Below are 20082 nucleotides of genomic sequence, written 5' to 3'. Positions count from 1 at the left end.
GGAACTTTGAGGAGGTAAGTCCTAGCTGGATGAAGCAGGTCACTGGGGGCATGACCTTGAAGGGTATATTTTGTCCTCCACTCCTTCCTCTCCCTTCTCCTTTGCTTCCTGGGCACCAAACATGCAGTGCTTTGTCTACTACATGACCCCCACTATGATGGTCTGCCTTACCACAGGCCCAGAAACAATGGACAAAATGATAAATGCAACCTCTGAAAACGTGAGCCAAAATAAATCTTTCCTCCCGTAAGTTTTTTCAGGTATTCTGTCACAGTTATAGAAAGCTAAGACTAAACACTTACCTTCAACATTTTTTTATTTGCCGTGTTCTTGCCACACTCTCTCCTCAGCTGTTCACTCATTGCTTGCAGCTCTCGGCCAAAGTGGATCATTCTTTCTATGGCAGCCTGACTTCCTCCACATAACTGGCGTCTTAACTGACTTGAATCAACTTCTGTAATACAACAGCAGTTTATTAACTATGGAATGAAGAACAATGAACATAAATGTGAACATAACATTTTATATATTCATTTAGTAACTACTTCCTAGTATTTCATCCAAACATACATTTCTTTATTTATTTGTTTTTGAGACAAGGTACTATGTAGACCTGGCTGGCCTGGAACTTGTGATCCTCCTGCCTTAGCTTCCCTATTGGTAGGAGTACAGACTTGCACCACCATGCCAGGACAGCAAATACACAGATTTTTAAAGTTTAATATGGAACTCTGCAACTCCAAAGTGCACTTTATCTGCATCTAAGATCCAGTATTTAGTATGCAGCTAAGAGGTGACAAACCTGTCCATGTTAGAATGGACTTAGCATGTCAGAAAAAGTTAAGGGCAACTCTCTAAAAACTACATGAAGCAACATTTGAAAAATAGAATACAGTAATTGCTTCTCAGGCTGCTTTATCTGACATAGAACAGAGATGGAATAAAATGTTTCTGAAAGCCAACAGAAGCTAAATGTCCACAATAAAAAAAAAACAGAAGATACGCTATTTTAATAATCAAAAGAACTAATTACACTATTAGAGTTACTTTTTAGAAAGTACCTTTAAATCATGTATCTTGATTAACAATTAGAATTAACACTGTATAAATGTTAATTTATAAATTAACATAAATATAAACATAAATCACAACAAATGATTAACATGAAGAAGATGAACGTGATATGTCTAACACGAAGCACTACTATTAGATTAACTCCTTCACCCTACAATGACTTATGAGACAGTTACCATTTTATCCATTTTACAGATGAAGAAACTGAGGCACAAAGCAGTTAGGTACTATGTTCAAGGTCAAACAGCTAGTAAATGGTGGCTGCAGAAATCAAATCCAGGTATCTGGTTCTAGAAATTTCCTGCTATTAGGAACCACTATTTTTACATTATTCTTTGGAGGCTATGGTTTCAGATAATCCAACAGAGTGTAAAACTAGACTGCCTTTTTAACAATTTGAGTAAACAGATTTTAATCTCAAAATACTAAGAAATCTAATGTTGCCAGGGAATTCCAACAAATAATTTATAAACTTCAATAATTTTCATTTTCCATTTGATGGAAATATTTGTGGATAACTTTAGGGTGCAATTCGCTACATAAATTATCAACAAAATAAAACTATGCATTTGAATGTATCATTGAGCTACATTTTCATACTTTGTGTGACACACATATTTGCATTAAATGAATTTAAGAAACTTGATGTAGTTAAAATTTATAACACCACCTCTACCCATTTGGTTTTATAGATTATACAGAAATAAGTATAAATTTTTTCCTGTCTCCAACTTTAAATACCCTAAGGGTTAAAACTAGTAAGGTAGCACCACATTTAACCACAGCACTCAAGTCATGTCTCAAGAGACAGCTGAGTCAAGAAAACTAGCATTTCACTTCAGAAGGAACTGAAAAGTAACTCTTCTCTCTCTAGAGCCCACTCTCATTAGAAAGCTTAAGTAATACACATATAAACCTAAAATTTGGTTTATCCTCATCAGCCATGAATCAGTACAAGTAAAAACATAACCTTGTAGTCATCATTTTTTATTAAAAATGTTAAGAAATATCACTGCAGACCCATTTCGGTGTCACAATCTTCCATTTCGTGGTCATGTTTAGAGCTACCATTTAGGAAACCATTGGATGAAGTTTCTCCAACTCCATTGGAGTAGTGATCTGTTTCCATGTCTACATCATTACTGAAAATGAAAAACAAACCTAATTTTAGAAATATCATATTTGCAGCTTGGTTTAAAACAAATTACTATGCAACTACATAGCCTACTTGTAAGCTAATTTTATGAGGCAACAGAAATCTGCAAATAAGGTATTTAGTTAAATCTCAAATGTATTTCAAGCCAAACACATTGTGAGAAAAAAGTACATGTGTAAAAGTATAGTAATTTTCATGTCTTTGTATCAACATGGAGAACTCCTACTTTGACACAATATTTTTAACTATTTTTTCAAACTCAGGTCTACACTTCTTTCTGCATGAACTCTTGCCCTAGAACCTCCTTAGCCAAACCTTCTCCCCTGCCTCTCGTATATAAAGAAAAACCTCACTCTCTAAACTAATGAACCTTATTCCTGGAACCCAATCTACTTCTTTCCTGTCCCTGTATTCAATCTGCCGTCAGACTGTTTTTCAAAGTCAGTATTTGGGCCTTTGTACTTACTACTTAGAAACATGCTCTCTCAAAGGTAAATAATACTTCAAAAACTACTCAGTGTAACCCACTCCTACTTTTTAGCATTCAACACTACTTCTCTCTTATAGGCTATCTTAGGGGCCAAGGGTTTTAAAATACTGTGGAATCTTCATTTTCACTTTCACTTTTATAATGTTGCCCAGGCTGGCCTTAAAATTCACAGTCTCCTGCCTCAGCCTCCTGAGTGATGAGATTGCAAGTGTGCACAACTGTGCCTGGCTCAGTTAACCTTTTTTTTTTTTTTAATAGTTGTCACAGATGGTTTCTATACAGTTTCCAATTTTCACCAATCCCACAGCTTTGTGCCAGTATCTGGATATACTGAGGTTACCAATATATGCCCTTTAGATCTATCCATACTCTCAAAAGCAACAAGTGTCTAATCTTTAAGACGCTTCTCAGGCTGGGGGAGTGAACTGAAGTGGGAGAGCTCCTGTCTAGCAAACACAAAGGCCCTGAGTTCAACCCCAATACTGCAAAAATAGACAAACAAATTAAAACAAAACAAAAAACCCAAAGTTCTCCTATGAAGATCCAGTTAATAGTTATACAACCCATAAGTAACTGATAAACATTTAGGAAATGTTTAAATAGAAATGGTCTTTCCCATTCCAAAAAAATAATATAATCGCTAGATAATGGCTTGGTATGGTATGTGAGTTTAAGTATGTGTGTATATACTGCAGACACTCCTGCTCCCACAGTCTACAAGGTAAAGACACAGATCTTGGGGGAACGAGGGCAATGGACCTAGGACTCCAGACCACATTTATTCAATGAGAAAAGCTTGTTTTTTCTATCTTCTTTTTTTTGGTGGCACTGGGGTTTGAACCCAGAGCCTTCTGCTTGCTAGCCAAGTGCTCTCTAACTTGAATTAGTCCTTATTTACTATCTTGATAAACTTTAAGAAATGATAAGCCAAACTTCAAATATAATGTTTAATGAAAATCCTATTATCACGATCTTTAATGAGTTTAATTATATACTAATAAGCCCCTTTTTGGGGGCATTCATTTATTTACACCCATTGAAGAGCCTCTGAAGCATGTTCTATGTTAGGTGCTAAGGATATTATGAAATAGCCTCTGTCCTCCAGTTGTAAATGGCTAGTTACATTACTATATCTGGGAGTGATCAAGATCAGGACTGTGACAAATGCTAATCGCAGGGACAACATGTGGTAGGGATGAAAATCAAAGAAAACAGATGAGATGACATCTGAAGTTGACTTTTGAAGCCTGGGTAGATGAGATGGAAAGAAAGGAGGGTAGGAAGAAGAGCATTTCAGATGTGGGAGATAAGGGGAAAAAGCACAAGTGTGCAAATCAGAAATCCAAGTAGCCTTAGCTCTGCAACTTACTACCAACTAATTGTTGACCTTTAAAGAAAAAAAAGTCATTTACTTTTCTGATATTTAACTCTACATCTGTAAAATGGTTTAAATAGTTAATACTGCCTTTACAACACTGTTGACGGAAAGTCATTATCAACTACAAAATAACTTATTGTTCAGCACTAGAAAGTAGTTTAAAAGTTTACTTGCTTTCCCTTATCAAATGCACACAAAGAAAGATGCTATATCATCAACCCTTCTGTTAAGCTGAACTCAGATAACAATTCTATTTAGCAACTTTCTGCCATCCAACAAAGGCAGAACCTCTATCAACAATAAAGTACCAATATAAGTCCTAATGGCTTAACATTTAAAATTTCCATTCACAAGTATTTTACTACAGTATTTTCATTTTATCTTTTCTAATATGTCAGCTCTATTGTGAAAGGCTACTCCAAACTCCTCAGCAAAAGACAGTCCCCTTTTTTTCTGTTCTCCTATCACTTTTGTGGCCTTCCTTATAACCTGTATTGCTTAACACCATTATTTTAGCTTTGTCATGTATAATAGGTAACTCAGAAATTTGGTCAATCTCCAAACTTTCAAATACTGATTTTTTTCTAAGCATAAATTCCTTTCTGTAGAATTACTTCCCCAAATAAGATTCCATGCTGAAATTCTGTCCCCTGCAATGAGACAATAGCTGCACCAATGAACACTCTCAACACTGCAGTGGTCAAGTTAGAGACCAAACCCAGTATTAAACTGATTCAGATGCTGGGCGACTCGGCACTGTAAGAGCACAATAATTTGCTGCTGTACACTCATATTCAAGTAATTGTACTTCACAGACCTTAAGGATTCATGAAAATTAAACCTGAATGTGTCAAGGCTCACAGCGTATTGGTAAGACATATCTTTCTCAGATTCCACAGCTAGAAGAATATTTGGTACCCAGTAAGACCTTGATACTTTTGTCATGCTAATGTCTTAAATCACTTAACCATCTCCAATAGGCAAACTACTTAGTAAGACAATTTTTTTCTTTTTTTGGGAAAAAAAAATTCTTTTGTAAAGTTGTTATTTTGAACTCAGAAGACATTCTACACATTTACACTAAAAAACCATCCACATAGAAAACACTAGATGTGGATTTATTTCCTGCTATCATTACAGGTTAAATATACTATTGTGTCATAACGTAGAAGGGTAGACAGCATTTATATGGTCATGTGCATAGATCTGCATTTAGCAGGAAGACAGTGCATAGGGCCCTCAGCTGAACTTAAACCTCACCTGAGGGAAAGGAGGAGGGGAAGAGAAAAGAACTAAGGGAAGAGGTCATGTGCATACTAGGAAACAAATGTTTGGGGAGCTGATAACTGCTTCCCTATGCATTTTATTCTCTGGGGACTTGGGAAATTCTTTTAAAATTATTAACAGTGATGATACCTATAACTTGAGTTACTTTTACTAATGCAAAAGCTAGGGAAACCACTTACCTGGTGAAGTTATTAACTTGCTGTGACCTTGACATATTTATACTGTTCAGTTCTGGTACATTCAAATTAGATGACTGGTGTTTACTATGGCAATATGATTGATGTGCTTTATTTGATATTACACCATTACTACAACTCTCAAAACCTGGGGGAAAAAAGGTATCACAAGGAAACAGAAATGAGTAATTACTGACTAGGTTTTAACATCTCCATATTTTGATTTTATATTTAAAACTTTTAGCATGTAAGAAAGTTGACAGACTATTAAAAATAGTGAAACAAACAAAACCAGACAGCTTGTTTGAGGGTGTATTTAATCATCACAATTCCTTTATGAGGGTACTACAGTAACATACAGCTTAACAAGGATGTATTTCTGAGAAATATATCACTAAGGGATTTCATTGTTGTAATAACAACATAGAATACACTTACACAAATCCAGGTGGCATAGACTACTATATACCTAGGTGTTAAGGAATAGCACAGTTGTTCTTAGTCTGCAAACCTGAACAGCATGCAACTGTACTGAATACTGTAGGCAATTACAATAAAATTACTTGTGCACCTGAATACAGAAAAGGTACAGAACTATACTATGTGACAGGAATTATTCAGCTCCATTATCATCTCATGGGACCACTATCATATATATGGTCTATCACTGACAGAAATGTCACCTTGTGGCATATTATCATCTCCTTTTACACACAAATATAATGAGGCTCAAAGTCTGTCCAAGTCTGAAAGTCTGAAGTGACTAATGATGTTCAAGAGTGGCAGTGATTGAAGATATAGACATGAGAGTCATCCAGGATAGTGATATCAATTAACTGAAAGGTAAGTAGTACAGAAAGAGTACATACTGAATGTGAGAAAAAGCAAAGGTGTTACTTTATGGAAAAAAAAATAAGAAAGCATTATCTGACTTCTTTTGAAAAGGTAAATGTAAAATGGAAAGATAATGTGTTGGGAAACAGATTTAAAGAGACAAGCAAAGAGATCACCTTTAAATTTACAGCTTTATTTAAACACACAATTACTTTTGCATTACTAAATAGCAATGACTTAATTTTAGTAACAAGTCATTTTGAATGCTGACATGTATTTACGAAGATCAACCAATGACTTTATTCTTGGAAACTGCTGTTCTGATACAGATAACATGAACTGGAATCTATAGTTTTTCATCTATAACATCTTGAGATGAACTTCACACAACTGCAACACAGAAAATGTCTTCATTTCTTTTTTGGATCAAAATTATACAGGGTACAAGGTTAAAGCAAGGTCATAAAATTAAAATCTTACCAGAAAAATGTGCAGTGCTTCCTTTGCCTGATGCTAAGTTATGAATATTCATTCCATGGCTGGGGCTCATACTTGGACTACTAAAAGGTCGAGGACTAACAGGATAACTGTCTTGAGATTTTGGACTTCGGCCTCCCAAACATCGTACTTCACTATCTGTACCATTCACCATTTCTATAAACTGACGCACTCTAAAAGAAAAAAGAAATATATACTTAGGCATAATCTTTAAATAGCCTTGGGGTTTATGTAATAGCAACAGATTTCTAAAAATCTTTTAAAAGCTTTAAGATTTAGTCTTTCCAGAAAAAATGACAGTCTAAGATAATAAAGACTATCTAATATTATTTCCTTTAATCAAGGTTTTCTAAGAAAATGGAAATCTAGCTGTAGCTAAAATAAATAAAACTGAAATGGACCCCATTCTTAAACTTAAAAAAATTAATCAATATCTGCATTTGGCAGCAAATCAGTGCCTAAAAACATGATTTTAGGTGTATATGTATGACAGATGCAAAGGACAGCCTTCTCGCCACTTGTCCCATCTTCAACCTCTTAGCCAAAACAGGCTTCAAACTACTGTCACTTGACTTATGGAGGTTTTCTGTTGCTTAAAAGGTGGAAGTCTTTTTCTTTTTTTTGGTAATACTGGGGATTGAACCCAGTGCATCCTGCTTGCTAGGCAAGTGCTCTACCACTTAAGCCAAATGCTCAGTCCAAAAGGTTGAAGTCTTAAGCTCAGTAACCTCTAATTTTTTTAATAGCCAAGATTCATAAAACCAATTTTAAAAAGCCTAGTTAGGATGGCTATTATCCAAAAAGCAGAAAATAAGTGTCAGTGAGTATACATACGGACAGACTGGAAACCTGTGCAATGCTGGTGGGAACAGAAAATGGTATCCCTGAGGAAAACAGTACATTAGCTCTTCAAAATGTTCAACACAGAGCAATCACATGGGATCCAGCAATTTCATCAAAAGAACTGAAACCAAGGACCCAAGCAGATATTTTCTGTACATCTATATTTACAGCATACTTATTTCTAATAGCCAAGAGATGGAAGCAACCCAACTGTCCCTCAATTGATGAATGAATACACAGCATGTGTAATAAATATCCATATGATGGGATATTATTCAGCCTTTAAAATGGAGGAACTTTTGACACAAGCTACGACATGGATTAACCCTGAGGATATTGTGCTAGTGACCAATGCTGTGTGAAGGGTCTGAAAAGTAGGGGAGAAGGGAAGTTACTATTTAATGGGCAGAGTTTCACTTTGGGAAGATGAAAGCTCTAGAAATTCATAATGAAGGTTGTACAAAAATATGAATGTACTTAGATGTAGAGAATTATACACTTAAAAATGGTTAAAATGGGAATGGCAGAACGGCTCAAGTGTAGAGTGCCGGCCTAGCAACCATGAAACCGAGTTCAAACCCCAGTATTGCAAAAAAAGAAAAAAAGGTTAAAATGATACATTTTATGTATTTTACCACAATTTTTAAATATAAGGTACTTTTCAAGAGGAGAATTATGATTTCCACAATCTAAATAAGATTTTCACATTTTTAAACAGAATGGTAAGAAAGCAAACACATAGCAAAAGATGCCAAAAGTGGTATTTGTTTTGGTGCCAGAGACTGAACCCAAGGCCTCACACATGCAAGCACACTCTTTACCACTGAACTATACCCCTGCCTCCAATATTTCTTAATAACTGTTACTTAATTTGCTGTATTATGAAATTATATGTAAATATCTGAAACAAGGTAAAATAAAAATTAAAACTATGAAAATGATTTAATTAACATATACAATAAATATGTAAAATAACGTTTTATTAAACAAACTCACTTTAATGTGAAAAGGAGATTAGGATTTCTTTCAAGTAAACTTGGGTATAATTGTTGTGTTGTTTCAATGGCTTCTCCCATTCTTCCTGCTAACACCAATTTCTGAATTCCTATTCAAAAAAAAGAAAGCAAAACATTCGCTTCTACATAAGTAGAAATTAACTTACTGGGTCCTCAGGAAAAAAGAGTTAGTAAAACTAAATCTTTAAATTATTTTTATTAATTTCCACTTCTTTTTCTAAAATCACAGTTTCCATTAGGCAAACTAAGGAAAAACTTCACACATATTAAAAATTAGAAAAACAAGAACTTGCACAAACTACTGAAAAAAAATCACAAGCTAACATACAAGTAATACAGGAAAAACTCCTATGAAACAATATTGAAATTTCAAACAATAAAATTTAAAAGACTACGTTTTAAAGAAATAATACTTTAAATGTCTTATAGGACCTTTTAAACCCAGGACTAGAAGAATTTTAACATGTGTGAAAGGTCTGAATTTAACAGACACTCAATGATCAGTGTAAGGCATTTGTTATCATTTTTTTCTCTGCGTATATTAATTATACGAAGTGGTTTCATCGTGATCTTTCCATATATGCATATAATGTGCTTCGATCAAGTTCACCCTCTGTATTACATACACATGCATGAAAATGGAATAATGAGCCCGTTAAAAACTGTTTAAAAAGAGGAGGGGATAAGAAAGAGTTGCAGGCATTTGTTTAATTAGACACTGAGGACAGAAAATGAGTATGTGACCATCTTTGTTTGACAAAGCTTATTAAAGCAGTGAGAAGGACAATCATACAATTTGCTGCAACACATATAATCGGTTATTACAGCAATTTCACCTATACAAGATGGCTTTTTAACCATCATAATTTTGCCCATCTGTTTCATTTTCATCCCTACACTCTCTCACTCAACAAGTCGCACCTACCATGACAGATTAACAGTACTGTTTTTAGAGTGGCTACTGTACATTTGACTTGTCCTGGTTAAAACAGGATCTACAGCTCTGGCCAACACTAGGACTCAAGCAACACATACATATCATAAATACTACCTTAAATTAAGATTACAATTTAAATTCAAAGGTATTTAAATTTTTCACATACTATATTTCATTAAGACTATTTTACAATTTAAAAAATCTTTTATTAAATGTGCAGTTCGTGAAACTTAATAAACATTTATAAAGAACAAATGGTAAAGGCATTTCTTTAAAAACGTCTCCAAAATTATATCTCTCTGCATTTAGAACTCTAACATAGCCCTATATAATATTTAAAGCCAAGTTTTAAAGCCAATCTTCAAAAATGTTAATGAAAATAAATTTTAGCAGCACCATTTTAAAATGACATTTGACAATTTTTTAATTTAAAAAATTTCTGAAAGTTAAAGCAAGCAAACCTATAATTTAAGAACAGTGTCCTTACTTTGTCTATTCTTAATGGAAGCTAATTCTTCCAGCACGGTCTGGTCGGTAGATCTGGCAAAGGCCTCTGCTGTGGCACAGTAACCATGGTGAACTAAATATGATGAAACCATTCTTAAAACAGAAAGACATCTCTTAGTCAAAAGAATACATGTTTCATACTACAATTTTTGTCAATAAGTTTTACTCTAGTATTACAAAAATAAATCTATTTCCTTGAAACAATTAAGGCTTTAAGAGCCTCAACTTACTCTAAAATTAAGGTGAAAAAACATTATTGTGTTCTATTCATGAGTATTACAAATGATAACTGCAACCAGTTTATTGGCACTATTCTAAAATAAATATTAATAGAGAATCAAGCTCATTAAATAACCTTTTCCTTGATTCTTGGAACTCTTACTACCACCAGGGCCCTTCCTATTCATTTTCCTAATATTTAATCCTGTTACCCATAATGTCAATGTCCCAGTAATATGGTGGCATTCTGTTAAACACCCAATTTAAAAATAGATTAACTCTTGGTGTTCCAGAGTTCAACCTTTTTTATCCACTCGTTAAATGAGATGAGATCACAAGGTGTGAACAGAGGAAATTCTAGATGAACCCAGAGAAGAACTGCAGAGAACAAAATCTATGAGGGTTATTACTAATCAGTGAATTTAGATTCAGTCTTTGAATCTAAACACTACTATGACTTTACACAGGAAACTAATTGCTGAAGGTTTACAACAAAGTGACACACTTCTAGGAGAACAAGTTTATTTTTTAAAGGCCACTATGTGGCCAAAACATGTATTTACATCTATCCACAAAACAGAAAAACTGGTGATCCAACAATCTCAATCTCAAATACTCAATTATTTAACTTGCCTGCACCTGATACTACTAAGGGTCAGTTAAAAACTGTGGGAGGCAATGATTTACTAGGAGATGGACTGGAAGAAAGAAGGGAGAGGCAGGGGCACAGATCTCTTATCCAGTTATTCAAATTAATTGAAGGAAGCAGGGTTCTTTTAGAACCGTCTTCTCAAGAACATATGTCATGAGTTTTGCAAATGAGGGGAATGTGATGCTGGCTATAGGGTTAAAATACATAACATGTTCTCAACCATTGTCCTGTCGTGGTGCTCAGCGACAACTGTTTTTAGAGCACTAAGCTGCAGTCCATCCTAGCCCATGGTGACTATGGATCTCAACCTGAAGTTTTATGTATTTTCACTATTCTGGGCAAAGATACTAGTGCCCAGGCTCTGCCATACAGATGACAACAGTTCTGGGAAAAGAGCCTACTTAGAATTACCATCATATCTCTCAACTATCTCCTCCAAAACAGAAACAAAAGCAAAAATTAGTAGAATTTTAAGCTTTTAAAATGTTTAAAGAAATTACAAAGATATACTTTGTAATTAATTTCTTAAGATTAACTGTATAAACTGGGAGTAGTAGTGTACACCTATAATCCCAGCACTTTGGAGGCTGAGGAAGGAGAATCATGAGTTTGTAGCCAGCCTTTACTAATTATTGAGATCCTCTCTCAAAACAACAACAACAAAATCATTAATTGTCTGACACTTATGGTATTTGAAGGTCTTTGCTATTCTCTTGGCCTAGATGATATAATGAGGATGACTTTTAAATTTTAATGGTATTTGTTTAATTTTTTACTTCAAGTTTTAAGAGTCACCATTTAATACTAATGACGTCCAGGTGTCTGCCCCTTCACCAAAGGTATATAGTCTAAAGAGTTGACTGTCACAGAAATTATATTTTCCTGTTAACTCCCATAATAAAATTCTATTTAAAACAAAAACCCAAAACCACACTCTAATAAAGCAGACTGAAGTTTTTTTTAAAGCAAAGAAGGAACTGAGATAATTTCATTTAGAAGTACGTTTCTGCTCTGCTGCTGAACATCCTCCATGATTATTGTTAATGAATTCTAAGTATTTATGCTGCATTTGGAAATCCTAACTCCATAGTCACTGCTCTTTGTTCTTCATTCACTTTACCTTATCCTTAATGTCTAACAATAGCTTATACAAGTAATAGCATTAAAATTCATTAGTAACATTTAAAAAAATTCCTTTAGCTAGAGGCCTTTGCGTTAGATTTTTCTATTTAGATTAAGGACAATTATAATCTCCCCAAATCTAAATACTACATAAATTATTTTGCAAAAAACAAAAAGGATTCTAGTAACCAAAAAATAACTGGTATTATTCTTACAGAATAACCCACATATTGGAAAAATTTAACCAAATCCTGAAACACAAAATGTACACATCATGTGTGTATTCCAATACATTCTGACAATAAGAATAAGCATCAAGTAACAGTTTGTTCTTTTCCTCTCCATATATACCTGAACTACTGCTGAACCAACAGTCAACTACACAGCCCAAAAGCACAAATCCTAAATTATGAAATCTAGATTATCCCTCTGAACTTAACTTTCCCATCAACACTATGAAAAGCTGATTTTATAACACTGAGAAATCATTAAATCCCATAGAAGGGTAACAAGTAAATTAATCTAGTCTATATAACCATCTAGTGCTACTTTATTTCCTCAATTGAATTTTCAGAGTGAAATATAATTTTGTATAAGTGTTTAAATCAACATTTTTAACTGTGTTTCAATGATGAAATAAATTACGTGTTTGAGAGACTAAAATACAATCAATAACACATTAGCATGATTACAATTTAAATTACGTTACAAAGCTTCCATGAATACTAAAGAATAAATGTCTCATAAAAACTCAATGTTTGAATTATGTCCATTCAAATTCTTCGCTCTTACTTTTGTATCATCGTCTGCCACTCTCCTTCTCTATCTCCAATAGGAAACCGGTCTATCTGTGCCTGTATTTTGGTTCTCCATTCTCGCATGTAGTCTTCTATATCAAACACAAAAGGATGTTGCCCAAAATTGGCATCAACCACTTCTCCTGGTGTCTGAAGCCCCACAGTGGGATACAAATTTGGCTGTAAGACAATATATTTCATTAAACAGCTATCCATTTTATGTTAAAGACTTATTTACTTTCTTATCGCTCTCTTTTTAAAGAGCAAAATCACAAATTTCATAAATATTTAAAAATCTCAATTAAAATATTAATAGAGGAAAACTAAAACAAATGATGCAAAATACATTATGTGTTAGGTGAAAAAAAATCACTTCCTGCAATCTTATCATCAAGTAAAAAAACAATTAAGATACTATTTTATTTCATCCAGGACCATGTTGTATTATACAATGTGGTATTGTAGTTCTAATATATGAAGATGTACTTCTTGCTCAGAATATGCCAGATAGTAGTTACAGAGATTCAAAAATAAACACATAACTCAAATTAAGCTCAGCTTTTATTTGATACATTTCTACAAACTGCACATTAAAGCTAGTTCTCATAAAGTGCATTCCTAGCTAGGCATGTTTTAAACTTACTATTTTCATTGGTAAATGAAATGTACATTCAGCAAGCCTCCCTTTACAACGGGAAAGTGGTAAGAACTTAACTTTAACCAGGTCACAGTCATAGTGGGAAATCACTATATAAAAACAAATATTTAGCCAGGCAGGGAAGCTCATGCTACCTACAATCCTGGCTACTTGGGTGTCAGAGATCAGGAGAATCACAGTTCTACACCACCCCAGGCACAGAGTTCATGAGACCCCATCTCAACTAATAAAAAGCTGGGTGTGGGAGTAAAAAAGAAAAAAAGGAAGAAAAAAACTCCTAAAATGTACGTATTTTGAAGGAAAAAGAACAAATGTAAATATTGAGACTCAGAAAAATTCAGATATACTGCAAAATTTCAATGCTAAACAGTCAAGCATAACGGTAGTAGCTTCAAATATACAAAGAATGCAAGAATCCTTTTGGCGCTATCACTGATTAGCTATTAATCTAAAGAAGAGTGTATTACTGAGGGTCTAATCATTATAATTATTCTGTGAATGGTTACTATTACAAAGACATCAAAACAGAGAATTACGGATTAAGTAACTTGCTCATGGTCATTCTGCTAACAAGTAGGAGAGATGGAATTAGAACACAGGTTTATTTGACACTGAATACAGGATTGATTTTTATTCCAGCCATTCCAACCTACCACATCTTCAATCTTTGTATTTATGCCTTATTTCTTTAATAGTCCCATGTACTCTCAGTACAACACAAGGCAAAGATTAAAAGAGATAATTTTTATTTGACTGACATTTAAATGGATTTCACATCAAAGAGGTAAAAGGATGTATTTAAAAACTGTTAGGGCTGGGGATGTAGCTCAGGGTTCTGTGTGTGCCTAGCACGCCACAAGGCTCTGAGTTCCATCTCCAGTACCACAAAACAAACAAACACAAAATTTGGACCAAGAAACACAAACCAGAAACAACATAAAAAAGGTGTCAAATATCAAGAAATATAAAGTCCTACTCGATTATGGAAAAGAATGATAAAGCAAAATATGCTCAATATTCTCAATAACCAACAGAACTAACAAGTTCAGAAGAATTTTAAGACAAAAGTACAATCTTCTCATTTCACCAATGGGAAAGCTGAGACAGAGTTAAAGGGCACAATCTAAAAGCACATATCTTGTTAATGACACTACATAAAGGAAGAAAGTGACAACTTGTTACTTTTAATTCAGTGAGCTTTCTATTAAAACCAATACAGAATTACAAGATACTTTCAAAACAAAAGCATGTAAGGCTAAACACATCAATAGAGGGAAAGGCCATTTTTTGGTCAATAAAGTGCTAGCTAGTTCAAGGGGGCTGTGGGATAGCTCAGTATTATGGGTGAAGCCCCAGGCTCAATCCCTAGTCTCACAAAAACAAACAAACTTTCAAATCTTAGCAGAAAAAATAAAGAAGAACAATAAACACAAGAGACACTTAACCTCAATTTTCAGAATGCAAATTAAAACAAGGGTTTTTTTTTCTTTTACACATCAAGATAAGATTTAAAAGACTGAGAATACCCAATGTTGATGAGTGTTAAAAAAAATTCTTGTCTACTATACACAGAAACATAAACTAACATTGAAGCAGAGAAAGACTGGGACTCATAAAAACAGTATCACATCTTAAATTAACCATGCTTTGGCTCAGGAACCACCATCACCTGGCCGGGAACCCCCTGCACACTCAGTGATTATGAGAATCATCTGGTCTACCCCTTCCCATAGGCTATCATAGGTTTTAAAAGCACCTGGAGAGCAGAAATGCTCTCTGGGCTTGTGGCTTCCACTTGGGCCCCAACATGCTTTCTTTTGAATCTCTCTTCCCTAACTTTTAATAAACTCCCTTTATACCCACATGTCCTGCCATGAATTCTTTTTGGAATTCTTCTGATCACAGACTACACCAGCGCCATTAACAACATTGTCGTTTAAAAAAGAAAGTGAAAATTCTATTCCAATTAACAAGTGTATTTTACTTACAAGAGTTTAATCCTATAGAAAAATAAAGACATGCAAGAATATTATGTCCTGTAGTATTTGCAATGGTAAAAAAAAAAAAAAAGTCCAGATGGGTGACCACATTCACCAAACCTTAGATTCCAATAAGATGCACCATATATCAGTATAAGAAAATACTCTGGGCTGGTGGAGTAGCTCAAGTGGCAGAGTCCCTGCCTAGCAAGCATGAGGCCTTGAGTTCAAGCCCCAGTACTGCCAAGAAAAGAAAAAGAAAGAAAATGCTCTGCAAATGCAACTCTGACAGGTACACATTTTAAAATGCATTCCCATTTCAGAAATGTTAAAATATGGAAATGTCTGTATTTTAGAATTAATGAATCGTGGCAGTACATTCGTAAAATAACATACTGTGAAGCAGGCAAAAATAACAGAATAAAATGTGTATGTGGATACAGAAAGATATTCAATATGTATTACTAAGTGAAAAAAGCAAGCTATAGGTTATGTTGTATATTACGACACCATCTGTTTAGTAAACATACTGGTTTGTAATACTGGTATTACATGTCTTAGAAAGTTCAAGAAGGACATATACTCAAAACAGCTGTAAATAGCTAAAGGACTGGAATACTGAGGAACTTCTTTGTACATTTCTGAATTTATAAATATTTCTTATTTAAATATTCAACACTAAACATTACTTCTGTATTCAGAAAGGTTTTTTTTTTTTTTCAAACCCTTGAAATGGTATCAAGTCAGTTTTGTCTCACTGAAAGTTGTTTGTTTTTGAGGTGGAGTTTTGCTATGTTGCCCAGGCTGGCCCCAAATTCCTAAGTTCAAGTCATCCTTCTCCTTCAGCCTGGCTAGTATATAATTTTATATCATTTATTGAGCCTTAAAATTGAAGAATTTGGGAGGGAGGATCAAGGACATATTCTTCATCTTGCTAAATTTTACATTTAAAACAAAACCCCAGCCTCAATTCAATGGGTCTTTTAGTAAATTTACAGACTTGAGCAACCATCCTCACTATTTTTTGGCTTTTTTATTTCTATCAGTAGCAGCCAGTCCCCTTCAAGCCCCCACGCCTGCCAGCGACTGACCTGCTGTCTAACATTCCCAACATTTTATATAAGTGGAATTACACCCCATGTGTTTTGTGACTGGCTCCTTTCATGTAGCATGTTTTCAAGAATCCATCAGGTGATAGCATGCATCTAGATCACAGATGTTCATGAAATCTTTTCCTAAAGTAAACATAATTCTTGCCTATCAGAATTAGATACTAGTTTTTAAATCTTTATGAAAAGGATAGGAAAACATCTTACTAACTTGTGAAAGATAACGGCAGACACTAAAAATATTTTTAGCCTAGAAATTGTTCGAAAGCTAATAAAATTTATATTTAACAGCATAGTCTTATCCTATTATACTTAAAATAATTCTCTCCGTGAAAAATAAAAACAAATTATCTATAAAAAACAGATTTCAAGCCAGTCTTTAAAACTAGAGAGTAGCATTATTTTAAATGAGAATAGCTGTTGCCAATGTGGCTTAGTGGCAGAGTACCTACATAGCATGTATGAGGCCCTGGCTTGGATCCCCAGCACTACCACAAAAAAAAAAAGATAGAGAATAGACACTACAAAAAGGGGAAACATATTAACTAATCTCAAATTAAATTAGCTGATAGTTAAAGACACTTCTCAAACTGATGAGGTGAGCTGGAGAAGAAAAACTATATTCAAAATGATTTAAGGTTTTCAGAGCTGTATAAACACACTATGATCAATGAATGGTGTAATACAATCTAGGTAAACTGATTTTCTGCAAACATACTCTCCCAGGATTCAAGGCTGCAACTAGCTCAGGAGAAATCTTTTAGGTACACTCTCTCGATGGCTCCTTTAAGGAAAAGACTAACTTCTCTCTTAGAGTAAAAAAATTAGGTGTAGCACATGGAACTCCCAAAGGATTTTACAGTCATAAAAATGAAAAATACATAGAAACACTATGAAAAGTAACCTATAAGAACCACCACATCTTTACAACCAATTAAGCCTTTCCAAATGGCCACTACTCAATTTACCAACAGAAGAAAAGATAACAGCAGCAACACAGCTCATTCTGACAAGTTTAGTTTTACACGCTCAGTGCCAACAAGAGAAAAAAAACAGCCAACTAAAGCTCTGCAACCAACTCCAAGTGAATCTCAGTCGTTTTACCAAAACCCCTGCGACAGCTAAGGACCCAATCAACCCATCTACTGCAACCTACACCTGCATACTCTGCCATTCTGTTGTCACCATGAATGCGCTACTCAAAAGCCAATATTCTCAAAACACACATTTACTCAAGGATAAGATCACAAAAGTAATTCTGTGACATTTTGTTCGGTTGGATTTTTTTTTTTTTTTTTTTTTTTGTGGTATTGAGTTTTCTTCCACTTGAGCTCTGCTCCCAGCCCCTTTTTGCTTTAGCTACTTTTCTGATATGGTCTTGCATTTTTGTTCAGGCTGGCCACAGACTACTCACACCTCCTGTGTAGCTAAGATTACAGGAATGAGCCACCATGCTCAAATACTACAGTACTCTTCCTGTCTAGACTTGACCAACTTTTTTGCTTGCTAGTAAATCGTTTATCAGAAAACAAATGTCCTGCAAAATCTAATTTAAACATTTTTTGTTTCTATTGACCCCATTTTTAAAATCATAAGCTATTACCCCATTTCCTTTACTCTCCATTGCAGCCAAAGTTCCTCAAAGTTGTCCAATCTATAATTTTTCCTATTCTTCCTCTCTCTCTTTTGTGTTGTGTGTGTACAGCATTGGGATTTGAAAGGAGGGCCACTTGACCCTTGCCTCCTACCTTCCATTCTCTCTTAAATCCACTGCAATCAGGGTTTCTTTATCACTCTATTAAAACTGTCATCAGTGACCTCCGCTCTGCTAAATACAATGGTTAATTCTCAGTCCTTATCTTATATAGCATTGCACTTGATATGATGGAGAATCTGGATAACTAGTTTTAACTGGTTTTCAGGATCAAATCTTGATCTTCCCCCTGACCTCACTGATTGTTGCTTCTCAGTTTCTCTTTGCTGGCTCTTCCTTTTCTCACAAATTTAATATGTCCTAGAACACAGTACTTGGCCCACCTTCTTTTCTATGCCTGCATACACTCCCTAGTAGATCTCTACCAGTTTTATGACTTTAAGTAACATCTAAATGCCAATGATTCCCAAATTTTCATCACAAACCCAGATAATCTGCTTAGTTCCAGACCTGAACATCCAACTGCCAACTTGACCTTCAACTTATCCCAAAATGAATTACTCATCTTCCCATTCAAAACTTGCTCCACTAAGCCAGGCACAGTGGCTAGGAAACCCATAGTTCGAGCTGCTGGGGAGGCTGAGGCAGGAGGATCATTTGAGTCCAGGAATTTGGGGCAGACTAGGCAACATAGTAAAACCTGTCTCTTAAAAAAAAAAGGGGGGGGGGAGAGGGTGTGGAGGTACAGCTCAGTGTTAAAAGTGCTTACCTAGATTCTGGGTTTGACCCACACAAGGACAAAAAAACAAAACAAACAAAAAAAACTTGTTCCACCTATGTAGAGCTTTCCCCATATCAATAAATGACCCTATCTCCATTCTCTGTATCTTTCCTATCTTCACTCTTTCAATTCCTCAATCCCACCATCTTAAAGTCAAATTACATCTAATCCATTACCAAAGTATTTTGGTTCTTAGCTGAATTTCTTTTTTGGGGGGGGTGGGGGAGCAGAGCACTGGGGTTTTTTGAGCTCAGAGCTTCATGCTTACAAAGCAGGCATTCTACCACTTGAGCCACACCTCCAGTCCCATTCTCAGTTGGATTTTTTAAATATCCATCTGAAACATATTTTAGTAGAAAATGTAAGATAAAATACTAACCCTATATTTTCTTCTAAAAGATGAACATTTGTTCCATCATTGCTTATTAAATGCTTCTTGGTGAGCAGTTTTGAGCTACATAGTCCACACTCTCCTTAGCTTAAAAAAGTCATTTTTTATTATAATTTTTATTTCTTCTGACCCTCCTCCAGGATTTTCTTAAGGAGTATCAACGATCTTATAGGTTTGTTCTCTATTCTCTGGCTTAGTCATCCATCATTGCTCTCAAATCTCTGAAACTACAACATGTCATATAACTGATGGCACTACATCGCTACTGGTCAGCCAACTGTCACACAATAGTCACTGCCTACACAAGCAATACTGAAGAATGAGCTTTCTGTAAAACTCTGGAACTTAACTTTTTTTCTAGTTAAACAGCTGGATAACTGCAACCTCTAAAACACTGTAAGCTATAACCTACTTAAGAAAAACTGAGAAAGGAGTATCAGAGTCCTAGTTGTCAAAAAAAGCCTTTGGTTTATATCACATTCTTGTAAAATTACGAAAATGATAGCATCAAAATGTGCACAATG

The 20082-nt window shown here is 34.8% G+C and overlaps 1 protein-coding gene across 1 annotated transcript in view; it reads right to left on the bottom strand.

The window, feature by feature from the left end:
* The window catches only part of Ranbp9 (RAN binding protein 9), an 81858-nt gene that overhangs the window by 9835 nt on the left and 51941 nt on the right, over positions 1-20082 (bottom strand). Inside the window, exons 6-12 of the mRNA XM_020176520.2 lie at positions 12982-13166; positions 10177-10289; positions 8733-8841; positions 6876-7066; positions 5565-5709; positions 2095-2216; positions 303-454 (exon numbers count right to left, since the gene is read on the bottom strand). Coding sequence (XP_020032109.2) covers positions 303-454; positions 2095-2216; positions 5565-5709; positions 6876-7066; positions 8733-8841; positions 10177-10289; positions 12982-13166 — 1017 coding nt within the window. The remainder of the gene's footprint in view (positions 1-302; positions 455-2094; positions 2217-5564; positions 5710-6875; positions 7067-8732; positions 8842-10176; positions 10290-12981; positions 13167-20082) is intronic.

Source organism: Castor canadensis, chromosome 8 (genome assembly GCF_047511655.1).
Source record: "Castor canadensis chromosome 8, mCasCan1.hap1v2, whole genome shotgun sequence".
NCBI lineage: Eukaryota > Metazoa > Chordata > Mammalia > Rodentia > Castoridae > Castor > Castor canadensis.
This window is presented reverse-complemented; position numbering and strand designations above follow the sequence as displayed.